The sequence below is a fragment of the Ictalurus punctatus genome, chromosome 16 (genome assembly GCF_001660625.3).
Source record: "Ictalurus punctatus breed USDA103 chromosome 16, Coco_2.0, whole genome shotgun sequence".
NCBI lineage: Eukaryota > Metazoa > Chordata > Actinopteri > Siluriformes > Ictaluridae > Ictalurus > Ictalurus punctatus.
The window spans coordinates 5,026,625-5,046,964 of record NC_030431.2 but is presented as its reverse complement, the minus strand read 5'-3'; the positions used below and the strand labels follow the sequence as shown (position 1 = coordinate 5,046,964).

Genomic DNA, 20,340 nt, shown 5'->3' with positions numbered 1-20,340 from the left:
CTCGAGTAAGAATTCCTGCGTCACGGATTGGTTATATGGAAGTGTTGTTGTTTGACATTTCTATATTAAAAAAAGCAGAGGATTTTATCCGTAAATTATAAATTATAATAATTAAATGTAGTAAATATTCTGAACAGCTGTGATGAGATGAACAACCTCAGCCTACTCATTTATTAATTTATTTATTCAATGTAAATCTCCGCCCACTTTATTTCTTGCTCACTTAGACACGCTTGGGCATGGAAGCTTGCTTTATGTAACTATTATACAGCGTGTGTTTAAGGATTCGGGGCGTGGTCTAAGGGGCGTGGTCTGAGGTGTTTTCAGGCAGCAGCTGGACCGTGATGTGAGACAGAAACCGTGAATCTCCATCTCTCTTTGTGTGGTTTTCTCTTCGGACTGAACCCCGCTACACACACACACACACACACACACACAGTTCTAGTCGGGTTCTTTAGTGTGCATGCAGCAGAATGGAGCAGGCGAGACACCTAATGGAGACGCAGGAAGGCTCTCCTTCAGCCCCGCAAGCTCAGTCAGCTCGGCTGCTCTCCTGCCCGCGGCCGCGGTATCTTCATCTTCATCATCAGCATTACCATCATCATCATCATCATCATCATCTTCACCATCATCACGGCTGAGGAGGATCACTCAGGAGGTCCGCGGAGTTCCTCCTCAGCCCACAGTCATGGTCGTGTTCTCGGCTGCGAGGGACAGCGAACCAGCTGGAGATTCCGCCATGTCCAAGTCCGAGGAAGAGAAACGCAAAGCAGCCATTTCTACTCCGAACAGAAACTTACCCAAATCCCTGCGCACCTTGAACGCACCCCAGGAGGTAAACAGGCCTGGTTTATGCCTTATTTATTTAAATGTATTTTTTATGACAGCAGTTTTGAGGTCCTCAAACATATCAGCTTAATATCCATATGTGTGTGTGTGTACTGTTCTCACTTACACAGGTGTCATGTTTATTTGTTTATTTTATTTATAACTCTTTTAATTCATTCGTTACGTGCCAGTGTTTTCATAGCACTGAACGTTGGCGTTCTCTTCCCGTTTTACGTCAATCTGAAATCTGATTGGTGCGTCATGGCACGCGGAGGACAGGCGGCGCCTCTGATTGGCTGCTCTCACGCTCCTGTCACAATGCCTGCTCTGTTAGGGTTTAATCCTGATTAATTAATCATGTTTAGGAAAAATCCACTCATAATAAAGATGTCTATAAACAGCAGAGGCACTGGTATGGTTACTGTAATGTTCTTTAGACTTATCAGGTCTGTTTAAAGCCGCACATCACATCTTAAAAGACTCATTTTTTTTTATCTTTTATTCCAGTTATTTTATTTGCAGGATCTCTTATTCCATTACAGTGCAATGATTTTCATATTGAAATGTAATTTTACATGGAATCTGGGTCAAGTGTGTACTTTTCACAGTTTCGTAGATAAAAGCTAATTAAAATATTTAAATAGATCCTGATGGTAAGGCCCAGCTTTAAGGCCTTCTTCCCAGTGTATGTGTGTGTCTCCCCTGTGTGTGTGTGTGTGTGTGTGTGTGTGTGTGTGTGTGTGTGTGTGTGTCCTAAATCAGCAACTTGGTTTGTTTTGAAAAAGGTCACTTTTGAAATCTAGATAATAAACATAACAGCTGTAATTTAACAAAATACCAAGAAACAATGAATGCTTCAGAATGACTCATTACATCGTATAAGGAAATATCAGTATGGATGATTCTCTTTGCCGTAGTTTCCTGAGGTGATTCCTCTGAACGTAGGAGGGATGTACTTCACCACACGCCTGTCTACGCTGCGCCGGTACGAGGACACCATGCTGGCTGCTATGTTCAGCGGACGCCATCACATTCCCCAAGACGCTGAAGGGCGATACTTCATCGACCGAGACGGAGCTTATTTTGGGTGAGGATATTTGACTGTGTTATAGTGAGACCTCCTTCATTTCTGTGCTGGTTATTACTTATTTATTACACACATACACACACACACACACACTTTTTATGTAATTATGCACTCCTGAAACCATCAGCCTTTCTCTAATCCATGTTTACTGCGCTGTGTGGAACACAACAGTGTGTATTAGTGCTGTCATCATGAACATGTGTGTGTTTGTTTTTCCTGAGTACAGTGACATTCTGAACTTCCTGCGTGAGGGTGAGCTTCCTCAGAGGGACCGGGTTCGAGCCGTACACAGAGAGGCTCAGTATTACTCCATCGGGCCGTTGTTGGAGAGGCTGGAGGACAGACAGCCTCTGACCGGGGAGAATGTCCGACAGGCATTCCTCGACCTCCTGCCTTATTATAAAGGTCTCACACACACATCATTTTATATTTGAATGTATTTTATCTTAACACTTTATTTCTCATACCTCATAGAAACAAGTCGGAAATCTGTCAGAAGTGCAGATTACAAAAACTTTATCTCTGTTTTTTTTGTGTTTTTATTTTCATCAGTTTCGGGTTCACTGAACTGAATAAAATGTATGATTAGTTATATATTTTGTTCGAATACTAAATACAGATCCATGTGTTTTCGGGTGAAATGTGTTTTTGGTACTAAAGTAATGACACTCTAATTTAAGAATATATTAAGAGAGCAAAATGTTTAAAGCAGTTATTTTGGAATTTTATATATATATATATATATATATATATATATATATATATATATATATATATATATATATATATATATATATATATATATATATGTATATATATATATATATATATGTAGATAGTAATATGCTTATTACTACCCAGTAATCTATGTAATGTACAGTATTATGATTTGGTGTGTGTATATTATTGGATGGATTTTGACACGTTATGGACGTGGCATCACGAAAGTTGTGAAATTTATTACTGTATAAACAATTGAAACAGAAATAAAGAAACATGAATCTGCTCTGCTTTTTACTCTATAAAATAGAGCATATCTATAAAATGTGGAACGTTTTTCCTTCACGCAATCAATCCTTCCACATTTTTGTTTCGTAATGAAATGAAAGGTCTTGGTCGTGTTTGTGTTTGTTTTTGTCCCTCAGAGAATCTGGAACGCATCGTGGAGATCGCGAAGCTGCGAGCGATGCAGAGGAAGGCTCGCTTCGCCAAGCTGAAGATCTGCGTGTATAAGGAGGAGATGCCGATCACGCCGTACGAGCGTCCGCTTTTCAACTCGCTGCGGTTCGAGCGCTCCGAGAGTGAGGCCAAGCTGTTCGAGCACCACTGCGAGGTGGATGTGTCGTTCGGGCCGTGGGAGGCTGTGGCCGACGTGTACGACCTGCTGCACTGCATCGTGAGCGACCTGGCCGAGCGCGGCATCACCGTCGACCAGCAGTGCATCGGAGTGTGTGACAAACACCTCATCAACCACTACTACTGCAAGAGGCCCATCTACGAGTTCAAGATCACCTGGTGGTGAAGGAACGGCTTCTGCTTCTGGACAGAGCGTTCACGATGCGGGTCTGGTTTTCCGTTCCTTTAGGAGATTGGGAGCGGGTCGCATCCGTAACACTAAACCTAAAATATTTACACATTTAAGATCGCGCAGTGGTGCAGGACGGGTACTGAATCAGGTCTGAGTTCTTTTAGGAGCCTTCAGTTACTGTAGCAGGTCCGGGTTCCTCTGAGAGCTTGCATGAGGGCAGCAGACCTAACGCTAACGCTAACACTTACGATAATCGCTAATCCATCTGCGCTAAAGATCACATAGTGAACTACGTTTATAGTTTTTAGAGTGAGCCCCGCTGCTTTGGGGAACTTGTGAGAAGGTTACAGTTCTGACTTTCAAGAACTGAAGATCTTCTTCTGCAAAAACTTTCAGGCAGTCCATCTATGAGCTTAAAATCACTCAATGCTAAACGTTTATTACTTATTGGAACAGGCCCGGATCCTCTGAGAACTTTAAGATCGCTTAACGATGAAGGGGATTTGAGGTTCTTGTAGGAGAACATTCCAGATCAGGAACATTTTAGATCGTATCATCACCCACTTCCACTAGTACACCACTAAGTCCCCTTGGTGGTGAAGGGCTGGTTATAGTTATTGGAACAGGCCCGGGGCTTTAAGGACCTCACAGGAAGGTTAGAGGTTCAGCTCACTTGTTGTCGTTCTGGTTCTGGTCAGGATCTTCATCCTGAATGTCTGCTGCTTCTGTGGGAGATGATTGTTGAAGTGTTGTGTTTAGTGTGTAAGAGCCGGTGTGTGTCCTGTCCCGAGTGACTGTGGTCGTGTCTCGCTGCAGTGTGTGGAACAGTGTTTTGGTGTTTGTGTGATGGAATTCTCCACAAGTTTACAAGATTCATGCTGCCTTCGTTGTGCTTTTCATCTCAACCTGTTGTCCAGATATTTGGGCGAATGCAAGACCCCATGCAGGACTGTTTCCTTATCTCACTGTACATGTTGTGAAGAATTCAGTCCAAAAATAACCACAACTTCAGATAAGCTCCAGCGGTTTATTAATAATAGCTCCGTATGCAACGGGCCACCCTTTCTTCAGGTGCGCAAGTTGTAAGGTGTTTCCGCGCTGTCTGCCTGACAGTTATTCAGTAATAAGCTGTAAGCTGTAGTGTGTGTGTGTGTGTGTGTGTGTGTGTGTGTGTGTGTGTGTGTGTGTGTTAAGCAACGCTGCACTGAACTGACTGTTAGTCTCCTTATTGTCACTGAGACAGTTTCCTCTTCCCTTTGTAGCGCTCAGCTCTGATATTTCAGGCTAAAAGATCAGCTCAGCTGTAGCCGGAAGACCTCGATGTAACTAATCCATGTGTATTTTTTGTGTATAAATTTTTTTTTCTATGTGAGGGCTGTGAGAGCCGTGAAGCTGCATGAGCTCTCAGGATAAGCGGCGGCTTTTATTGTCTGTTTAACTCGATGCAGATTCCTCTGTAACTCTGCTGCACTCCGGTGTAAATGAACCAAACCTCATGTTTGTACTGCTTCATTGTGCTGATAATAAACTCTGTATATTTTGCCATTTCTATGAAGAGCGAGTGAATCTGTAATCTTTCATATCATAATGAATTCCAGATGATAAATTCCCCATTTCAGGTTTAATAAATATTAGGAGGACGTTGTGTTTAACATGCTGTATTCGACGTGACTTGACTATACACCGCTATAAAAACTACAGCTACTGTACACGTTTTATCTAGTAAAAGAAATGTCTGAGTGCGAACGCTTTCAGGTTAGACTAACAGGGAATTCTCCTATGTGGTGTGAATGCTATGTTACTGCGCGTGTGGAGCATTCAGTTTAAAAAATGTTTTGTTTATATATATATATATATATATATATATATATATATATATATATGTGTGTGTGTATATATATATATATATGTGTGTGTATATATATATATATGTGTGTATATATATGTATATATGTGTGTATATATATATATATATATATATATATGTATATATGTATATATATATATATATGTGTGTATATATATATATATATATGTATATATATATGTATATATATATATATGTATATGTATGTATGTGTGTATATATATATATATATATATATATATATATATATATATATATATATATATATATATGTGTGTGTGTGTGTGTGTGTATGTATATGTGTATGTATATGTATATGTATATATTGCTTTTACATTGTACAAGCATTCACAATTAGCTTCAGTGAAACACAGGATTAAATCTGCTTTGTGCTTGTGCTTTTTCCTGATCAGCCACCCAGAATAAAGTTAAGAATCATAAAACAAGATAAACATAAAAAAATAACGTGTGAAAACCCAAAATAACAAGGTCAATTTTTCACCATATTCATATAAAGACTTAGTTATGTATCATAGCAGTTATTTATTAAAATATTTCATTATAAACAGAGACTATTACTATCAGAAAATCGATGTACATTCAATGTTACTGTCTTTATAAGTTTACATTTAAGACCTACACACAAAACACTGGCTTTTTAATAATGATTTAATTGAAAGAACTATAAAGAAGAGTTGTGGGTGTAAATACATCAAATAAAATAATCTGAGGAGTGCATAACATAAAAAAAAACAAACAAAAAAAAAAAACATTAAGTGTGTCCAGATACATCATTACACCACACAGGGAAAAGCCCTGATTCTTACACTCCATCTGAAATGTATGTTATTCATTATATATATATATTTATCATTTATCATAGCCTATATTGATTATATACAACATAGTATAAGTGTGAAAGGCAAATGTATACATTTCTTCACTACGGAGGATATAAACACACACACACACACACACACAAAGAATTAATTTAGAATTAAGTCATCATATCAATCTGGAAGTAATAATGGATTCATTAAAATATACTGCCAAAGAGAATCAAATGTTAGATTAAGTGTGAAAACTTGCTCGTGTGTATAAGATATATTGAAAAGAAGGGGGAAGAGAGAAAAAAAATAAGAATAAGAGACTGGAATAAAGTTAGGTTGAGGTTGGACGTTTGGATATTTGTTGGATATTTGCAGAAATGTGGAAATGAAGGGACCGTCTCTAAAGTTACATATGGCGTGTTAAACACGTTTCTAACTTCAATAGCATTTGAAGGGAATGACTTACAGTCATATAACCAACTGTACAGTGTTCATCTAGGTGTCAGGTATAACGCACACCTTTTAGATTTTTGATATTTAACAAAATCATATATAAATATTGCCATGTATTTTATTACTGTATGGACTCATACACAAAATATATCATAATTTAAAGCTCAATAGCATTTAATATAATATATATATATATATGCATATATGCATTTATATATGTATTCATTTATAATAATATATTATTAATATATGTACACATATATGCATGTGTTATTGTGTTGTGTTGTTATATATATATATATATATATATATATACACAGACACAGACACACACATATATATATATATATATATATATATATATATATATATATATATATATATATATATATATATAACACAATAACACACACACATATATGTGTATATATAATAATAATAATAATTTATAGCTGACACCTACATGAACACACAGTTGGTTATATGACTGTATATGACTGTAAGTCATTCCCTTCAAATGCTATTGAAGTTAGAAACGTGTTTAAGAATGTCGTATGTAACTTTAGAGACGGTCCCTTAATTTCATTCGAATATCGAACGTCCAACGTCATACCAATTTTATACCGGTACTGAACTGTACTGTCAGTAAATTTGTGTAACACGAACAAAAAAAACCCCTAAATAATTTAAACAAATTCCCTTTTACTGTGGTTTTACGTTTGGCCTGAAAAGTAAATAAGCTCCTGTATATATTTAATATTAGGTATGTTAGTTGTATTTTCTTGAAAAATACTCTTTCTACAGAAGGTCACTGTGCGACTGATCCTCGCTTCTCTCTCACTGTCAGTGTCGCGTAGATATGACGTCACTTTGTTATTGCACCAGGCTGGGGACGTGTTGCTGTCGCTGATCAGGTCGGTCACCTTTACCTCCTTTATAACGGAACACTTGTCATTTTTGTTGAAATGATTTGACAGTTTGGATGTTTATGAAGTAGACTCTGAGTTTTTGTCTGTGTTCGCTGCAGCTAGTGTGTGTGTGCGCGCGCGCTAACGCTAACGCTAACTAGCTTCTACACAATAACACGAATAGCAAATAGCTGTAGTTATATCTACTTTATCCACTCTTTATTCCACTGCACAGAGTTTATTTAAAAAAAAAAAAGTCCTGAGCTTGGAGTTTGTATTTTGCATCGCTGACATATTAAATGCGTATTCCAGGTATTTCTCATACCACCTCTTATGACCTTGTTCTTAAATAAACTGAATGAGCAGCAGATTCACATTAAACCGAATGTTTTTCTGTGTTATTTATCCTGCCTTTTATATTTGATTGTTTCCTCCTGACAAATGAAGCTTCATGTGGATAAACTGAACCAGATTAAACATTAAAACATGCTAAATCATCTCTCCCTCAAAAGCAGTAGGTATTAATGAACACTGAAGTATGATTGGGTTTGAGTGAATGAGCAGGTCTGCGTTCCTGACCCTGGCCCTGATCCTGATGTTTATCTCCCAGATAAAATGCTCTACAGACTGGAACAGAGAGAGTTTTTGTCTGAAACGGAGTAATACGTGACTTTCAGACTCTGTGAGGGATGGCGTTGAAGTGTAAAGCTGTGTGAACTGAGAGCTGCACCGAACCGTGACCAGTTCCCTCGTTCTCTACTTCTCTAATGACTTCACTTCCTCATTTCCATCCAGTGTTTGTTTAATTAAAGCCGTTCTGCAGCTGCGGATCCTGCGCCGGGATATGAATTTATTTATTCATTTATTTATCTCTTTGCAGTTATGTTTTTGTTCTGACCTGCAGCGTTTTCTTCATATCTGACTGCCTGCTCTGTCCCACGTGAAAGTAAAAAAAAAGAACACGCCCTGTTGAGATCCTGTTCCTGATATACACCTCTACCCTGCACTCACAGTGTTTATTCCTTTGTGTGTGTGTGTGTGCGTTGTAGACGTGATGAGTCAGCGGTCCGAGCGACGAGGGATCCATGTGGACCAATCCGAGTTGCTGTGTAAGAAAGGATGCGGTTACTATGGTAACGCGGCATGGCAGGGGCTATGCTCTAAGTGCTGGAGGGAGGAGTACCAGCGCGCACGACAGAAACAGATCCAGGAGGACTGGGAACTAGCTGAGAAGTGAGTGAGATGAAAATTGGAGTAAAGCACACTGTCCATCCTTATTAGCAATTAATCGTGATTTCTTTATCACTGAGAGCCGTTTACGTAACTGTGTGAGAAATCCTCAAGTAAAACTGAAATCTGGCTCCAGAATAAATATCCAGCATATTTAGTCATTTCCAGCTCTAATCCTCTCGTTAGCGCTTTCTGATTTCACGCGAGACGCTGCCTCAGGAGGTCATGTTATACGCAATGTTACCCGATTCGCTGCTGATGCGCTTTGAAGTGCAGCTTGATGAGGAGTGTTTATTACACGTGGGACACGCCCTGGAGCTGTCGGAGTAGAACTGCGGGGTGCCTGTAAAAATTGATTCTAGGGAATTTTCCGGAGCATTTGGATTTGCTAGTTTGTTGATGCAAAGCGTAAAATTTAGAAAATGAAAAGTTGCTGTAATTTTCCATCAGTACGGTCTTCCTGTCATCGTATATGCACACACACACACACACACACACACACAAACACTTGTGTGTGCTGCAGGGTTTTCTACCTGGTCTTGTTTATCCTGTTAAACCTCCGTTTCTCCGTTCTAGGTTACAGAGGGAGGAGGACGCAGCGTACGCCAGCAGTCATGGCTCTCAGCCTCAGCCCTCTCTCACTCCCTTCTCCAAGTTTGAGGAGAAAAAGACCAACGAGAAAACGCGCAAAGTGACCACGGTGAAGAAGTTCTTCAGCCCGTCATCACGCAGCACCACGAAGAAAGGTACGAGAACTGTCACACATTCGAACAGCGCGACTGAGGGAGGGGCCAGGAGTGATTCGGACTCGTCTGTCTGTCTGTCCTTCTGTCTGTCTGCCTGTGTTTTGCTGTGTGTTTGCATCATAATTGTTGTCTGCTTGAGTTGTTTGCTGAAGTTCAGAAGACCTGCAGATGAGGTTACGCGTGCGTGCGTGCGTGTGTGCGTGTGTGCGTGTGTGCATGCGTGCGTGTGTGCGTGTGTGGGTGCGTGTGTGGGTGTGTGCATGCGTGCGTGCGTGCGTGTGTGCGTGCGTGTGTGGGTGTGCGTGCGTGTGTGTGTGTGCGTGCGTGTGTGTGTGTGCGTGCGTGTGTGGGTGGGTGTGCGTGAGAGACAACTCCCCCGGAATGTTTCCTCACCCTGTGCCCCGCCCCCATTCACGCATCACTTCCTCTTCTCATCATGTTTTCTGTTTAGGTGTGAAATGATGCAGAAAGTCTTCATCTTTTTCTCTTCATCATCAGTTTCATTTCATCTGTTATTATTTGTATTATTATTCTTCTTATTATTATTTCTCTCTGTTGAAGTTTTTCTGAGTGATTATTTAGGTTGATCATTTTTGTTTTGTTTTAATGTCCATCATCACCTGCACACTCTCTCTCTCTCTCTCCATCCTCCATATCCCGTCTCTCTCTCTCCATCCTCCATATCCCGTCTCTCTCTCTCCATCCTCCATATCCCGTCTCTCTCTCTCACTCTCCCTTTCCATCCTCCATATCCCGTCTCTCTCTGTCATCCTCCATATCCCGTCTCTCTCACTCTCTCCATCCTCCATATCCCGTCTCTCTCTCTCTCTCTCTCTCCATCCTCCATATCCCCCCCCCCCCTCTCTCTCTCCAACCTCCATATCCCGTCTCTCACTCTCTCTCCATCCTCCATATCCCGTCTCTTTCTCTCCAACCTCCATATCCCGTCTCTCTCTCTCTCTCTCTCTCTCTCCATCCTCCATCCTCCATATCCCCTCTCTCTCTCTCTCTCTCTCTCCAACCTCCATATCCCGTCTCTCTCTCTCTCTCTCCATCCTCCATATCCCGTCTCTCTCTCTCTCTCTCTCTCTCTCCAACCTCCATATCCCGTCTCTCTTTCTGTCTCTCTCCAACCTCCATATCCCGTCTCTCTCTCTCTCTCTCTCTCCATCCTCCATATCCCGTCTCTCTCTCTCTCTCCAACCTCCATATCCCGTCTCTCTCTCTCTCTCCATCCTCCATATCCCGTCTCTTTCTCTGTCTCTCTCCAACCTCCATATCCCGTCTCTCTCTTTCTCCATCCTCCATCCTCCATATCCCGTCTCTCTCTCTCTCCAACCTCCATAACCCGTCTCTCTCTCTCTCTCCATCCTCCATATCCCGTCTCTTTCTCTGTCTCTCTCCAACCTCCATATCCCGTCTCTCTCTTTCTCCATCCTCCATCCTCCATATCCCGTCTCTCTCTCTCTCTCCAACCTCCATATCCCGTCTCTCTCTCTCTCTCCATCCTCCATATCCCGTCTCTCTCTCTCCAACCTCCATATCCCGTCTCTCTCCCTCTCTCTCTCCATCCTCCATCCTCCATATCCTGTCTCTCTCTCTCTCTCTCCAACCTTCATATCCCACCTCTCTCTCTCTCTCCATCCTCCATATCCCGTCTCTCTCTCTCCATCCTCCATATCCCGTCTCTCTCTCTCCATCCTCCATATCCCGTCTCTCTCTCTCCATCCTCCATATCCCGTCTCTCTCTCTCACTCTCCCTTTCCATCCTCCATATCCCGTCTCTCTCTGTCATCCTCCATATCCCGTCTCTCTCACTCTCTCCATCCTCCATATCCCGTCTCTCTCTCTCTCTCTCTCTCCATCCTCCATATCCCCCCCCCCTCTCTCTCTCCAACCTCCATATCCCGTCTCTCACTCTCTCTCCATCCTCCATATCCCGTCTCTTTCTCTCCAACCTCCATATCCCGTCTCTCTCTCTCTCTCTCTCTCTCTCTCCATCCTCCATCCTCCATATCCCCTCTCTCTCCATCCTCCATCCTCCATATCCCCTCTCTCTCTCTCTCTCTCTCTCCAACCTCCATATCCCGTCTCTCTCTCTCTCTCTCCATCCTCCATATCCCGTCTCTCTCTCTCTCTCTCTCTCTCTCTCTCCAACCTCCATATCCCGTCTCTCTTTCTGTCTCTCTCCAACCTCCATATCCCGTCTCTCTCTCTCTCTCTCTCCATCCTCCATATCCCGTCTCTCTCTCTCTCTCCAACCTCCATATCCCGTCTCTCTCTCTCTCTCCATCCTCCATATCCCGTCTCTTTCTCTGTCTCTCTCCAACCTCCATATCCCGTCTCTCTCTTTCTCCATCCTCCATCCTCCATATCCCGTCTCTCTCTCTCTCTCCAACCTCCATATCCCGTCTCTCTCTCTCTCTCCATCCTCCATATCCCGTCTCTCTCTCTCCAACCTCCATATCCCGTCTCTCTCCCTCTCTCTCTCCATCCTCCATCCTCCATATCCTGTCTCTCTCTCTCTCTCTCCAACCTTCATATCCCACCTCTCTCTCTCTCTCCATCCTCCATATCCCGTCTCTCTCTCTCCATCCTCCATATCCCGTCTCTCTCTCTCCATCCTCCATATCCCGTCTCTCTCTCTCCATCCTCCATATCCCGTCTCTCTCTCTCCATCCTCCATATCCCGTCTCTCTCTCTCACTCTCCCTTTCCATCCTCCATATCCCGTCTCTCTCTGTCATCCTCCATATCCCGTCTCTCTCACTCTCTCCATCCTCCATATCCCGTCTCTCTCTCTCTCTCTCTCTCTCTCTCTCCATCCTCCATACCCCCCCCCCTCTCTCTCTCTCTCCAACCTCCATATCCCGTCTCTCACTCTCTCTCCATCCTCCATATCCCGTCTCTTTCTCTCCAACCTCCATATCCCGTCTCTCTCTCTCTCTCTCTCTCTCTCTCTCTCTCTCTCTCTCTCTCTCCATCCTCCATCCTCCATATCCCCTCTCTCTCTCTCTCTCTCTCCAACCTCCATATCCCGTCTCTCTCTCTCTCTCTCCATCCTCCATATCCCGTCTCTCTCTCTCTCTCTCTCTCTCTCCAACCTCCATATCCCGTCTCTCTTTCTGTCTCTCTCCAACCTCCATATCCCGTCTCTCTCTCTCTCTCTCTCTCTCTCTCCATCCTCCATATCCCGTCTCTCTCTCTCTCTCCAACCTCCATATCCCGTCTCTCTCTCTCTCTCCATCCTCCATATCCCGTCTCTTTCTCTGTCTCTCTCCAACCTCCATATCCCGTCTCTCTCTTTCTCCATCCTCCATCCTCCATATCCCGTCTCTCTCTCTCTCTCCAACCTCCATAACCCGTCTCTCTCTCTCTCTCCATCCTCCATATCCCGTCTCTTTCTCTGTCTCTCTCCAACCTCCATATCCCGTCTCTCTCTTTCTCCATCCTCCATCCTCCATATCCCGTCTCTCTCTCTCTCCAACCTCCATATCCCGTCTCTCTCTCTCTCTCCATCCTCCATATCCCGTCTCTCTCTCTCCAACCTCCATATCCCGTCTCTCTCCCTCTCTCTCTCCATCCTCCATCCTCCATCCTCCATATCCCCTCTCTCTCTCTCTCTCCAACCTTCATATCCCGCCTCTCTCTCTCTCTCCATCCTCCATATCCCGTCTCTCTCTCTCTCTCTCTCTCTCTCTCTCCAACCTCCATATCCTGTCTCTCTCTCTCCATCCCCCCATATCCCATCTCTCTCTCTCTCCCTCGCTCTCCATACTCCATATCCCATCTCTTTCTCTCTCTCTCTCCATTCTCCATACTCCATATCCCGTCTCTCTCTTTTTCTCTCTCTCTCTCCATACTCCATATCCTGTCTCTCTCTCTCTTTCTCACTCTCTCCATACTCCATATCCCGTCTCTCTCTCTCTCTCTCTCTCTCTCTCTCTCTCTCTCTCTCTCTCTCTCTCTCTCCATACTCCATATCCTGTCTCTCCCTCTTTCTCTCTCTCTCTCTCTTTGCATTATTTTCCTTTGATATGTTTCTCTCTCTCTCTCTCTCTCTCTGTACCTCCTCTCTTCATATGCTCCTTTCTCTTTCCTTCATCCTCACTGATTCTCCTCCCTTTGCCCCGCCCCCTTCGCTCACTCTGGGCATGTCCTGGTGTCTCTCAGAGAAAGAGAGGAATGAAGAAAGGGAGAGAGAAAGAGAGAGAGAGAGAGGAGAGAAGGTGCAGGGCAGGAGGGAGAGTCACGGAGAGATGCTGCTGCGAGATCTGAAGGGTATTTTTACACACTCGTGGGAGATCGGCTCTCCGACTGAAGGTAACCGGAGAGGCCGTGGCCGCGCCCCTTCACTTCAGACAACACTCCTGAGTGCTCTTCACTTAACACAACTAAACACGACTTACCACGACTCTCTCGCTTTCCCAAAATCACCACACACAGCAGGAAGGTGATGTAAAGTGAGTAGAGGTGAAGCTGTCAATTTCGGTGTACACGATCCCACTGCAACCCTCACAGTGATTTTGGGAAATCGAGAGGAAGTGACATGTCTCCTGACTTCCTGTGTGGAGTGTGAAGTGTGTAAATCTGCCTGGTTTCAGAAATGTAATTCTTCCTAAAGGATGGATTGTGTGATGTACAGCAGCTAAAACTGTTGAGAAGCTATAAATACTGTGAAAAGCCTGACACACAGTCTGAGAGCCGGCAGGACGCTAGTGAGAGAAACACAAACGAGAAAACCGTCGCTTTCAGTTCTGGCATTAATGATGAAAAAGAAAATGAAACCGTGAGAGTAGATGTAGATTGTGCTTTTTCACTTTTAGCTGCTGATCATCAGCCTGTTTACTCTCTCAGCTCTGTGTGTGTGTGTGTGTGTGTGTGTGTGTGTGTGTGTGTGTGTGTGTGTGTGTGTGTGTGTGTGTGTGTGTAATTGTGTAATAACACATGTTATGTGTCGCTCCGTTCGTTTGTGTGTCTTTGCGTCCCATCATCATGTTTTTGATGGACAGCTCTTGTTTCCAGACTCAGAGGTGGGTGTGTGAAATAAATAGAGTAGTAATAATAATAATAATGATAGAATCTGAGAAAAATATAAAAATAAAAAGTGTGTGTGTAGGGGTAGGGTAGGGGGGTTTGTAATATATGTCACATATTTATTTGCAGCAGGAGATTTTGTGATTGTGAATCTTTTTTAGATATATTAGCTTTTAGGGTCAAAGGTCAAACATACCAACGTGGCCCTCTTCCAAGTGTATGTTTGTGTGTGTGTCCCAGAGAGTCATGAGGCGAAGTCCCACAGTCCGTCGTTTGTGCGTCAGTCGAGTGTGGAGACGGATCAGGTGGCGCGGGAGTTTGTGGATTTCCTGAAGAGTCTGAAACCGGGACGAGAGATTCACAAACAGAGCCGAGCCTTTGTGGAGAGCATGGGTAATAAAAAGGTGTGTATGCAGAACGTTAGCCACCAGTGTTACCTTTTATCCTGGTAACTTCCTTGTAACATTCTGACAATTTGCTGGATAACTTATTTGTAATATCCTGGTTATTTCCTGCTAATTTTCTAGTGATTTTCTGGTAATTTCCTTGTAATTTCTTGGCAGTGTCTTCGTATTTTCCTCATCATTACCTGACTGTTTCTCTGTGTTGATGTTTCAGGACCTCGGCGCTGACGAGCTCTCCGAGTGCGTGCAGGATTTCTACCAGCACATGTCTGACCGTCTCCTCACTCACTTTAAAGGTAAATGATTACACAAGAAATTCACAGAACACCTGGAAAATTCCCAGAACAGCATATGTAATGTGTGTGTGTGTGTGTGTGTGATGATCTCCTTTTTAGGTTCCTCTGAGAAGGTGGAGCGAGTGATGGACCAGGTGGAGAAGTATATCATGACACGCCTCTATAAGAGTGTGTTCTGTCCTGAGACCACTGACGATGAGAAGAAAGATCTGACTACGCAGCACAGGATCCGGTGAGAGCAACGTCACACACTTCTGCGTTTACATCACACAGCCAGGATCAGTGTGTTTCTCTTCTTTTCAAACACTCTTACCAAAAACAGTAAATACACACTTCCTATTCAGAGTCAGTGATATAGGTGTAATATATACATAGAGGGAAAGTTCTCTGGAGTCTGATGGTGATGACAGTGATGATAGTAGTGGTGATGATGATGATGATGATGATGATGACGGTGTTTGGTTTTCAGGGCATTACACTGGGTGACCATCCAGATGCTGTGTGTTCCCGTGGATGAAGAAATTCCAGAAGCAGCTGATAGTGTAGTGAAGGCCATTACAGGTTATTGTTATTAGTCGTATTAATTAATTAATTAATTATAGTATATTTGTTCCATATTTTAATTTATATTATATAATTATAAGAATTCAATAATAATTACATTTATTCTTATTTTGTTATTACAACATTATTATTATTATTAGTAGTAGTATTACAATTAGTATTTTTAAAGTGCTATTACTATTATATATGTGCACAGTAAATAAAATTAAAATGCAGTAATAAAAAAAATTAATAAAGTACTTATCACAAGCATTATTAAATAATTAGTAATAAGTATTATAATTATATTATTATAGTAATTAGTAATGTCTTATTATTAATATTATGAGTATATTTTATTAATAGTGTCTTATTTGTAATAAAAATGTTTCTATATTCTGAAACTTTACAGGACTGAATTTTACTCCATTTATTCCAGACTGAAGGAGAACCTGAGAGATAAATATAGTGAGATATAGTTTGTGTTCTTGTTGTGAAAACAGATGTGTATTTTTATCTTCTGGTATGTTTGCTGTAGATGTAATCGAGATGGACTCGAAGCGTGTGCCGAGAGATAAGCTGGCCTGCATCACCAGCTGCAGCAAACACATCTTCAACGCTATCAAGGTGACGAAGAAGGAGCCGGCGTCAGCCGATGATTTCCTGCCCACGCTCATTTACATCGTGCTGAAGGCCAACCCGCCGCGCCTGCAGTCCAACATCCAGTACATCACACGCTTCTGCAACCCGAGCCGGCTGATGAGCGGAGAGGACGGCTACTACTTCACCAACCTGGTGAGGACTCGTATGTGTGTGTGTGTGTGTGTGTGTGTGTGTGTGTGTGTGTGTGTGTAAAATTGTACACACGCTAATAGCGTTTAAGTCACAGTAAAAAAAAAAACAACAACATTTTTTAAAATTGACTTAAAAAAAAATTCACGTGCTATATAAAACCAACTCAGAAATGAAAGAGGTGCCAATAGTTTTCGTTTCTGAAACACAAACAAAAGAAATTCACAAATTACTAAAAACAATATAAATAGAAAACAAGCTGTTTATAACAACAGCAGAACACAGACACACACACACGTCACTTCCTAAAGCTGCTCCTAATCAGTTGGCATAGATCCATTTGATTGGTCTGTGGAGTTTATCTGATGACATCATGACTCATTTGCATAACATTGAAGAAATTATTATTGATGTCGTAATTGCTGTTTGTGTAACTCCACCCCTCACATTGCTCCTGCAGTGTTGTGCGGTGGCGTTTATCGAGAAGCTGGATGCTCACTCCCTCAACCTGAGCGTGGAGGATTTCGAGCGTCACATGTGTGGCGGTGGCGACGGCGGCGGATCCGGTGATGTTTCTCCACGCAGGAGATCCGAGTCGTCGTCGCCGTGGCCACTCGAGCTGCTCTCGGCTCTGCAGGAACGTCAGCAGCAGGTTCTGGAGGAGGCGCGGGATCTTCAAGATGAGCTCCAGCTCTGGCAGGAGGGCGTGGCCCGCGAGGTGCAGAACATCCTTGACAAATACCCACTGGAGATCAAGAGGCACGCGGCACACACCATTGACTCGGAGAACGAGGAGAACGACAGGCTGCCTCCGCCCCTGCAGCCTCAAGTGTTCGCCGGTTAGAACCGCAGACCAAATTGAAGGAGTCAGTGTGAGTCAGTGTGAGTCAGTGTGAGTCAGTGTGAGTCAGTGTCAGTCAGTGTCAGTCAGAATCATTGTAAGTCTGCAAGTCAGTGTGAGTGAGTCGGCGTGATTGAGAGTCAGAGTTTCAGTGTGAGTCAGAGTCCAGACGCTTTCAGAATAACACTACTGCGTATTTAAACTAAAGTAATAACTGAGAACCTTCGCTTAAACAAGCAGGTTTTTCTGAACACATGACTCGTTGATGAGTTTCAAACCGGGATGTTTATTGAGTTGTGTGTTTTAGGAAAAACGATGCTACGGTCGAGTCGTGAACAGAAAGACACGCCGTTCGTATTTTGGTCTCCTCTCTTCTAGCATCTAACTCTCCATGTTTCTAAGGACGTATGATGCTGAGAAAGTTCTAAACTTCTGTGTATGTTAGAGTCTGTGACCATGCACATTGTTGCCTGTCCACACGTGCTCACACACACACACAAGAGAATTGTAATATAAACGTGTGCACTAGGGGGCAGTGTAATGAAAGTCTGCTGTTTCACAAGCACTTATGCAGAAGTTTAACTCGGACCTGACGAAGGCCCGATATTAATTACTGTACAACCCAGAGCTGTAATTGTCTGAGAGAAGATGATGATGATGATGATGATGCTCCTGCTCCTCTTTCTTCGTTTGATGTGTCCTGACATTGTGACCACTTCACAAAGTTGTTTTTTTCCCCCTCCTGAGCTTTTATTTAGTAATATTCAGAAGGACACGTGAGTTTATCAGCATGAATTTCACTTCTAGGGCATATGGGTGCTGCCTAATGAGGACCTAATGTTTACTGAAACACAACCTAACCCTTTTACACACCATTTACTTTCCTGTGCGCTCGTCAGATTTAGCTTCTGTGATCATTTCAGCTCAGGTCCGTTACTGATCACGGTGATTCCTGACCAGACTGACTATTGATAACTTTTACTTGTGCTGCAAGTGTGCACTGGTGAGGGGAAGAGTGTGTGTTTGAGTAAATCTTTCACTGGGAGCACACTCGTCTCCACTTGAAAGAACGTAACTGGAGGAATAAAACCCAAACACACACACACCATCACATAGCAGAGTCTCAGTGAGACCAAGTGCACTATTAATACCTGGGTGCTGTACTATAGCCCCCGTAGTGTGTTATTAGTGCATTACTACATATTATTTAAACCTTATAAACAGTTCCATCTGATATGTCCACTTCTCTTTCTCATCTAAAGCCCATCTGATGGATTATTCATGATTCGGCTCTTAAGATAGCCAAATGATTGAAGTATGGGTGTCAAGTGAAATACATATCTACTTTAGTATCAAACTGCATTTAAACTACTGTACAGGTGACACACACACACTGCATTAACTACTTTTTAAAGGCATTTGCTTTAAATTATGCAAGAAATATCTACGTTTGGTTATGGTACATTGTACAAATTGTCTTAATTTTTTTCCCCCGTTAACATTATTAATATATTATATTAATGTACAGCGGTGTGACATTGTGCCGAGAATCATAATCATTATACGTTATACTGCAATATTTAACCATACGTGCTTTAGGAAAGGAAAGATTATTATCAGAAGTACAGGTTTCTGGTCAGAATTTGTTTTTATCGGACAAATTAAAAGGCAGAATTTGAAATGTACACTGTAAATCATGATTAAGCTCAGGCAGGATGCGTACCGATTAAATGTGGAGACAATTGTTTGTTTGTTTGTCTTTTGATAACTATCTAATTTGCATTAATCTCAATTTCAAGTATATCTTTAAAAAAACTAATTGATCAGTAAAAGGTGGTGAACTCTTCACTTATTGTGAGTGATGATGTGTTTATAACGTGGATATTAACACCGAATAAACACCGAGTCCAGCGTTTAGAGTTCTTCAGCAGGAAACGCGGCGAGTGTGAGTCGTGTAAAACACTTAACGTTGGCTGTTTTAGAGCTTCGTTATCGTCCTGTCTCATTTTTTTTCTTTGCATCGTTTTTACACATTTCACAAACACACTAACTCTAATCGTGATCGAGGTGCTGTGGTGAGTGTGAGATTAAAATTTATACTGCTTTTATTTATAAGGTACAGATAACTGACTGGGATGTTGTTTCACTGTTCTGTAACGTCCTGTAAATAAAAAACTGAATATAAAAGCGTAACATTTTCAGCGGTGTCTGAGTATTTTTTTCTTCCTAAAATCTGAATGAAAGTTCAAGCGGTCGTAAGTCTAAAACCACGACCTGTTCACTTTATACTGCACTGTTTTATCCCTGAAAATACTGCTCTTTACGGTATACTGGATAAATATTCTGTTCTATTATTCTATTATTATTATTCTAATAATGTTCTATTTATTCAGTGTTCAGGTTTCAACACCTTTTAGCTTCTTGTCCTGCCCTGTGAAGTACTTATTACACCCCTAAGCTTATTTGGATAATTTGGTGTACATCAGAAAGGGACACACTCATTAACAAACAAGAAATCTTTTAGATGATCTTTCTTGTTTTTTGTTTTTGTTTAAAGGTTTAACATGCTTAACCTCATTTCAGGAGACATGTCTTCACGCTCAGCTGCTGTAACCTGACTGCAGATCTTTTATTTCTATAAAATCATTTGGGATTGGCTAAAACAGTTCAGCTGACATTCCTTCACATTCCTGCGATTCAGAGCGTTGTCTGGTCTCCAGGCGTTCTCACTTTAGAATATGGGCCACGTGTTCTTATGAGACGAGAACAGATTTAGGTGAAATGAATGCCACCCCAGTTTTCTCTCACTGCACTGAAGAGAGAGGCAGCACATATATGAGGATGAGAGATGGTATTAGTCCTGCTCCTTATGCACTGCACATTTGCATATTTTCCTGCTCTGACACACTCATGTGACCTTCGTGAAAGGTTTCCTAATAACATGAACTGTT

At 42.1% G+C, this 20,340-nt stretch overlaps 2 protein-coding genes across 3 annotated transcripts; both read left to right on the top strand.

Annotated features, from left to right (window-relative positions):
- Nucleotides 1-63: 63 nt before the first annotated feature.
- kctd7 (potassium channel tetramerization domain containing 7) lies at nt 64-4,992 on the top strand. The gene is made up of 4 exons (XM_017488919.3): nt 64-835; nt 1,746-1,915; nt 2,142-2,320; nt 3,061-4,992. The coding sequence occupies exons 1-4, from the start codon at nt 464-466 to the stop codon at nt 3,435-3,437; spliced, it is 1,098 nt and encodes a 365-aa protein (XP_017344408.1). The 5' UTR covers nt 64-463; the 3' UTR covers nt 3,438-4,992.
- A 2,346-nt stretch (nt 4,993-7,338) lies between these two features.
- rabgef1 (RAB guanine nucleotide exchange factor (GEF) 1) lies at nt 7,339-19,590 on the top strand. Of its 2 annotated transcripts, XM_017488916.3 has the most exons (11): nt 7,339-7,356; nt 7,441-7,507; nt 8,551-8,734; nt 9,308-9,477; nt 13,650-13,799; nt 14,754-14,917; nt 15,132-15,213; nt 15,313-15,445; nt 15,683-15,774; nt 16,295-16,551; nt 17,009-19,590. In XM_017488916.3, the coding sequence occupies exons 3-11, from the start codon at nt 8,556-8,558 to the stop codon at nt 17,390-17,392; spliced, it is 1,611 nt and encodes a 536-aa protein (XP_017344405.1). In that variant the 5' UTR covers nt 7,339-7,356; nt 7,441-7,507; nt 8,551-8,555; the 3' UTR covers nt 17,393-19,590. The 2 variants fall into 2 exon arrangements, with proteins under 2 accessions (XP_017344405.1, XP_047017052.1); XM_047161096.2 differs by lacking the exons at nt 7,339-7,356; nt 13,650-13,799 and having other exon boundaries at nt 7,435-7,507.
- Nucleotides 19,591-20,340: the final 750 nt, after the last annotated feature.